At 35.0% G+C, this 7,267-nt stretch overlaps 1 protein-coding gene across 1 annotated transcript; it reads left to right on the top strand.

Moving 5' to 3' along the window:
- The first annotated feature begins 4,709 nt into the window (after positions 1-4,709).
- On the top strand, positions 4,710-6,135 carry LOC127136281 (uncharacterized). Its single transcript, XM_051062864.1, has 4 exons — positions 4,710-5,073; positions 5,333-5,442; positions 5,500-5,697; positions 6,001-6,135. The coding sequence occupies exons 1-4, from the start codon at positions 4,710-4,712 to the stop codon at positions 6,133-6,135; spliced, it is 807 nt and encodes a 268-aa protein (XP_050918821.1).
- Positions 6,136-7,267: the final 1,132 nt, after the last annotated feature.

Genomic DNA, 7,267 nt, shown 5'->3' with positions numbered 1-7,267 from the left:
AATACTTCCCTTCTTCAATACTCGTCTGTTTTACTTCTCAACACTCGTCTGTGTTGGCAACCCTTTTCATTTAATAATTCAATCTGAGCTAAAAGAGAAGTATTAGTATCAACAACTAAGATACCTTTAGGCATTCCCACAGTTTCAATCTTGACCAACCTTTCTCTTTTGGACCAGTGGTCACATCTTCTCAACAAGGTATTTCACTTGTGGTTCAGTCATTTGGCGGATGGAACCTCTCGCGGAAGCATCCAATAACATATGAGTTTGACTCTTTAGGCCTTTAATAAAATTACGCATCTGCTTTATATTATTCATATTGTGATTCGGGAATCTGCATAACAAAAGTTTGAATCTTTCTCAAGAGTCATAAAGTAACTTAATTTCCTGCTGCTCAAAATTCACAATGTATGCTTGGTGCTCGATAAACTAAGTAGTAATGAAGAATATTTCTAGGAATTTGTCCTCCAATTCCTTCCATGTTCGAATTGTTCCATTTGGAAGGCAAAGTAACCAATATTCTGCCCTTCCAATAAGTGAGAACCCAAACAACCTCAATTTAACCTGGTCTTCAGTGACATCAGTTGGTTTGAACATTGAAGTTGTTTTGTAGAAGCGTGCAAGATGCTCCCACGGGTCTCTAATCGCGTTCTCGTTGAACGGATTTTCTCTTAAACCTGAAAGTACATAATTCTTAATATCAAAGTTAGCAGGGTCATCCAATACACACCCTCTCGAAACCTATCCTTCATTGGTTCTTTTACAGTAATCCCTCATAGTCAGGGGTGGTACAACTGCCATGGTGACTTTCTCTTTAGATTCAGAAGAACTTGATAGTTACTCTTCTACTTGTGTTCCATCGTCCAGAGCTGTTTCTCTAACTGCTTTTCTGAGAGCACGTGCGGTTCTTTCAATCTATAGATCCAATGGTATTAATGATGATCATGAACTAAGCATACACAAACAGAAAATATCTTAGTAGCACTATGATAAACAAGAAAAAAACAAAAATAAAACATACTAAAATAAAACGTTGCACAAACGTCGCCTTGTTGAGATATCAATAGTCCCCAGCAACAGTGCCAAAAACTTGATGACTTCTCGTCAAATTTACCAATAATGTCACAGTAATAAAAAGATCGAATCCACATGGACTACTTCTAATAAGAAAAAATGTGTGCAATGTATAAAACTAGTAAAAAGGGAGATTTTTCTAGTTTTAATGCGAAAAGCAAATAAGAGATTCAACAAAATTACGAAAGCGGTCAGGTTGTGTTTTAGAATCCCCTATTTCTCCATTGTTGATGTTTGATGCCTTGTATGAATGATCTTATCACTATAACCTCATGGCGAATTAACAAAACCGTTATAGTCGATCCCTTAGGAAATAACTCACTAACCACTACTCGGAGCTTCCTATCCCTAGTCCGCCAGCATAAGCAGGGTTAGGAGATGTACAAAATGTTAATTCCCTATGCCACTACTCAGGGTCTCCTATTCCTATTCAACTAGCATAAGTATAACAATTGCCATAGGTCCAACACATAGACTAATGGTCAGTATTCCATATGTGCCTAAAATCAATTTAAAAGAGTATCTCATATAAAAAGAATTAAGAATAATAAGCAATTGAATGGCATTATAGATCAAAAGGTTCATACAAAGTCAAATCAACATATAACTCAACAATATTGAAAAAGGTTCATCATAACACAACCTAACACAGAGGAGCTTAGCTACTCATAATTCAGATTACAATACCACAATTTGTAGATGAAAATAACATATGAATTCCCTTGAAGTAATGGTCTCCAATGGCTTTAAATGCCCTAAAAATATCCTTATATGCTCTCCAAATCATGCTTTGCTCTCTAATTTTTGTAACCCTTATCAAAGTGAAAAAATTCCCCTTAAAAATAACTTAGAATGGATCAGACGTGTCAGAAAAAGCCAAGAAAAAGGGACCATTGCGCGCATGATGACTTGTATCGCACGCGCAATGAAGCTTTTAGTGCCCTATAACGTGCATGATGGTGCATGTGATTATTTCCGAATCTTAAATCTTTTTTCTCCCTTTTTCACCCAAATTTTCACTAAGTCCACAATCTTCACACTCAGTAATTTTTTCCTCATTCTTTGGTCTTTCATCTTCATTTTGGCTCAACTTTCACTTGTTTTGATCCGATTCTTCGAATAAATTCATGCAATGACGGACTGTCATCATTTACATTTTTTGAAGGTGGATTATTTTGATGGAGTTTTGTTTGTGTTGTTTTTATGGAAATTTGAAATGAGATAGGTAGTAGAAGTCTATGTTTTGAAATTAGATGGCCAATGAGATACGTTTTTCTTCAAGCAGGAAGCAGATGGTTTGCGTTTCTTTGTGAGCCACATTTATCTTTTCCTTTAATTCATTTAGTGATTTGAATTTTGGAAAGAGAGGAGAAATTATTGGTGGGCACCGCTCATCAAATGAAATTCAAGGCCAATTATACTCACTATTTATATTATACCTTTAGGGTTTTACAAATTTAATTTGGTCAAAAATACCCTTAGATATTTTGTGAGATCAAAATGAATCTTATTGATAATAAACAAAAATCAAATATATATTTTTAATATAAATAAATAAAATAATTTAATTGTTTTATTTATCTCTATTTATTTTTTAGTAATATTTTGAATTAAAAGTGAAACAAAAATGAATTAAAATGAATAAAATTCAAACGTGAAAATGCACAAAAAAATAAAATGAACGCATTAAAATAATCTATGCAAAATAAAGTTTAGTAAAATAGATAGTCGTAGATCAAATCTCGCAGTAAAAAATACCCAGGTGAAAAGGTTCACACTTATCAAAATACGACAGAGCGAAGGCGAAAAAAATAAAATGAGCACGCCGAGTTAAACTACACATAATGTAGATCAATAAAACAGACAGTTACAGACCCAAACCTAAAAACATTATTTACTGATTTTACATGGGTCAATAAATCGATTCAACCATTCTATTTGTAAAATCGAAATTTTATTCTAGACAAAACAAAATAAAGTTGGTTGAGTGAAAATTTAAAATGCATGGACAAAATTGGGGTATGAAACGAATCACCTAACTAGAAACAAGCAATGACTGGTTGATTTTGACTCTAGTAAAAGGACCAAGATCATATGTGTTGATGATGAGTATCTGAATGTTAAAGGAATGGGAAATGTAAAGTGATGTTAAACAATGGCAAAGTTGTATTGATCAAGGATGTATGGTATGTTCCTAGCATGAATAACAATCTGATGAATGTAGGTCGGCTGATTGAAAAAGGTTCTTAGTAACCATGAAGGACAATCTCTTGAAGTTGTATGAATGTAATCAGAAGTTTATTATGCACTATGAGCTGGGAAGAAACAGAACATTCAAAGTAAATGTTACAACAGCAGACACCCAATTCCTTAAATTTAGAGGTGTTGAAGGGGAAAGTGAGTTGTGGCACAAGAGATTGGGGCATCTGAACTACAGAATCTTAGGGCATTTGACTTCAAAGAATATGGTACATAGAATTCCTAAGATTATTGCACCATAGAAATCATGTGATATATGCATTGGGTGTGGTGCATTCCAATGTATGTGAGCCTTTTGAGGTACCTTCACTTGGAGAAAACAAGTACTTTGTGTCATTTGTAGGCGATTTCACAAGAATGACATGGGTAACACTCATTAAGTTTGAACACGAGGTGTTTGCTAAGTTCAAGAAGTTCAAAGTGAAGGCTGAAAATCAAAGTGGACAAAGATTGAAGATCCTCAGAACCGATGGTGGAGATAGTTTAATTTAATAAAGTGAAAGAATTTTTGTGAGGAACATGGTATTGGGCATGGGGTGACTGCTTCATACACTCCACAACATAATGGTCTTGTTAAATGGAGAAATAGAACTTTGCTTTACATGACAAAGAGCATGGTGAAGGAGAAGAATCTACCTAAGCAATTGTAGGGTGAATCAATTACCACATCAGCATATGTGCTTAACAGATGCTCAACAAAGAAGTTAAGGGAAGTAGTTCCTATTAAGAAGTGGACTGGAAGAAATAAAAGTGTCGGCCATTTCAAGAATTTTGGTTATGTATGTTACAAACATATACCAGATGCTACTATAAGGAAATTGGATGACAAAAGCAAAGTCATTTTGCCTATAGGTTATCATAGTACATGTACTTATAAGCTCTATTTCCCAGTCATCAACAAAGTTAAAATAAGAAGAGATGTCATGATGAAAGAATCAGAAACATGGGATTGGAGTAAGTCTCAATCCAAATCTAGTGTAGTGTCAACACTAACGCTTGATTCTGCCTTTGAAGGACAGTCTGAATCTGAAGATGACTATGACTCTTAAAGTGAGTTTGGCTCTGAAGGTGACTTTGAATCTTAAGGTGAGTCTGACTCTGATGGTGGATCTGAATCTGAAGGTGATCCATCCTCTGAAGGTGGAACTTCTAAAGATGGTCCATCCTCTGAAGGTCAAACTTCTGAAGGTGGTGCTTCTGAAGATGTTCCAGACTATGAAGGTGGAACTTCTGAAGGTGGTCCTGCTTCTAAAGGTGAACTTGTTCAGTTCTAAAGGCCACAAAGAGTTAGAAAAATACCAAGGAGACTTATAGACTTTGAGTTGTTGCATGATACTGAGATTGACTCCTAAGGGGAAGTTATACAGAGTTCCATGATGGTGGACTCTGAACCTGTCATCATAAATGAGTCTCTCAAGAAGAAGGTGTGGGTGAACTCCATAAAGGAAGAGCTTGAGGCCATTGAAATAAACAAGACATGTGAATTGACGTTTCTAACTCAAAACAAGAAAGCCATCAGTGTGAGAAAGGTTTTCAAGATAAAGCCGAAGCCAGACAGTTCAATTTCTAAGCATAAAGCAAGGTTAATAGCTAGAGGATTCATACAAAAGTATGGTTTATACTACTTTGAAATGTTTGCACCTGTAGCTAGACATGAAACCATAAGGTTGGTTATTGTTATAGCTGCAAATAGAAATTGGCCTCTGATACATTTAGATGTAAAGTCATCTTTCCTAAATGGTCTATTCTAAGAAGAAGTTTATGTGTTACAACCTCCTGAATTTATGAAAGAGAATAAAAAAGAGGTGGTGTACAAGCTGCATAAAGTCTTGTACGGGCTGAAACAAGCTCCAAGGGCTTAGAATCTGAAGATTGATTCATTTTTCAAGCATCTGGGTTTCAAAAAATGTGAAATGGAGTATGGTGTGTATTTTGTAGCATACTTCTGAAGGCAATATGATTTTGGTGTGTCTTTATATGGATGACATACTTCTTACAGGGAGTTGTACTTCTAAGATAAACAAGTTGACAAAGAGTTACACTTCTGAGATAAACAAGTTCAATAAGGTGTTAATGAATGCATTTGATATCACTGACCTTGAAAATATGGTATATTTTCTAGGGATGTAGATTTTACATTATGAGAAGGGAATTATTGTGCACCAGCTGAAGTGCGAACTTGAGCTACTGAAGAGATTTGAGTTGATGAATTGTAAGCCGACAATTACACATGCTGAGGCAAATCATAATCTGGATTCTGATGTTAATGGTGAAGGTGTAGATGCTATAACCTTGAAGCAGTTGGTTGGCTGTCTGAGATATATGTGTAACACCATACCTAACATATGTTATACAGTTGGAATGGTAAGTAGTTTTATGAGGAAACTAAACTGATCACATTACCAAGCTGCAGTCAGGGTTTTGAGGTATGTAAAAGGGACTATGAGGCATGGAATTATGTTTCCATCTGGAATGTTAGATAATACTGAGCTGATATGTTATTCAGACTCTGACTGGTGTGATGACATAATGGACAAAAGAAGTACTACTGAGTATCTGTTCATGTATCTAGGAGCTTTCGTTTCTTGGTGCTCCAAGAAGTAATTAGTGTTTGCATTCTCAACCTATGAATTTGAATACATAGGTGGTGCTTTATCAACTTGTTAGGTTGTTTGGCTGATTAATTTGTTGCATGAACGGAAGTTCAAGGTCAGCAAACCAGTCAGATTGATGATTGACAACAAATATGCCATAAGTGTTACTAAGAATCTAGTGTTTCATGGAAAAAAGAAAGCACATTGATACTAAGTATCATTTTCTGCACAATCAAGTTCATAATGGAGCACTTGAGGTTGTTCAAGTTAGTACTCAGAAGCAACAAATATGCCATAATGTGCTGACTAAGGCGGTCAAAAGTGAACACTTCATCAATTTGAGGGGTGAGATTGGTGTTGTTGATTTGTAAACTTGAATATGAATTAAGGGATGGTGTTAAATGTAATTCAGTTCAAGTTCATTTGCATTTCATTGGAATTTGCATTTGTGTTTAGTTTAAGTTTCATTTGGGTCTTTGTATAAAACTAAAATTTTAGTTGCATTTGTAAAATATTTTAACTTTTGCAATTTGAGTTTCAAAGTTAGTTACAAATTTTCATTCTCTCTCTCTCTCTCTCTCTCTACAATTATATTTTTGGATTTTCATTATAGTGTTTGACCAGATGTAAAATCTCTCTCCTACGTATCCTTAGGTGCAATGAGGAATTCAAATCTATGTAGTTCTTTGTAGAAAATGAGTGTTTGTTGGTAGATTTTAGAGAACGATGTTTAGGTTGCATTCTAGCGGTTAAACATTGCTTGTATACTCGCGTGTGGGAGACTTAAGCGTTTGTTTGTATCACGGTAGAATGGATCATGTTTGATCGCATTCTAGAGGTTAAACGTTGCATGTATACTCGCACGTGGGTTACTTAAGCATTTGTTTGCATCACAATAGAATGGATAAAATATCATTTGTTTATGAAAAAGTTTGATTTTTGATTGCACTTGGGAAAAAATGAGTTTGGTGAGTTAAATTTGCTTTTAAGGGTGAAAGACGAGTATTTAAATGGTCAAGCTAAACGCATTTTATCCAAGTACTCAAGGATGAAATATATATACATCTAATTAGTCCTTTTTCATTCGAGTTTATTGTAAAATATGTGAGGCGAATTGAGTCACGATCCCTTAACGAAAGACAAGCATCTGAATGGTTAAGCTATATGACTTGTATCTGAATACTAGGGAAAAAGGCATATTCCCAATTAGTCATTTTTTATCCACCAAAGAGCAAACCAAATTTGGTTGATTATTGTGTTTTGAATGGAAGACGAGTATTCAAATGGTCGGGCTATACATCTTGTATGCGAATACTCAGAGAAGAAAGTGGCATATGCCC

Source organism: Lathyrus oleraceus, chromosome 4 (genome assembly GCF_024323335.1).
Source record: "Lathyrus oleraceus cultivar Zhongwan6 chromosome 4, CAAS_Psat_ZW6_1.0, whole genome shotgun sequence".
Classification (NCBI taxonomy): Eukaryota; Viridiplantae; Streptophyta; class Magnoliopsida; order Fabales; family Fabaceae; genus Lathyrus; species Lathyrus oleraceus.
Note: the sequence above shows the minus strand (reverse complement) of the source record. Positions and strands in the feature narration are given on the sequence as shown.

Excerpts from the sequence above, each read along its gene's own strand:
- LOC127136281 (XM_051062864.1), top strand. The coding sequence starts at position 4,710 with ATGGTGGACTCTGAACCTGTCATCATAAATGAGTCTCTCAAGAAGAAG. Across the intron at positions 5,443-5,499 it reads TCACTGACCTTGAAAATATG|CTGAAGTGCGAACTTGAGCT; the intron begins GTATATTTTCTA and ends ATTGTGCACCAG. Across the intron at positions 5,698-6,000 it reads TATGTTATACAGTTGGAATG|GTTGTTTGGCTGATTAATTT; the intron begins GTAAGTAGTTTT and ends TCAACTTGTTAG.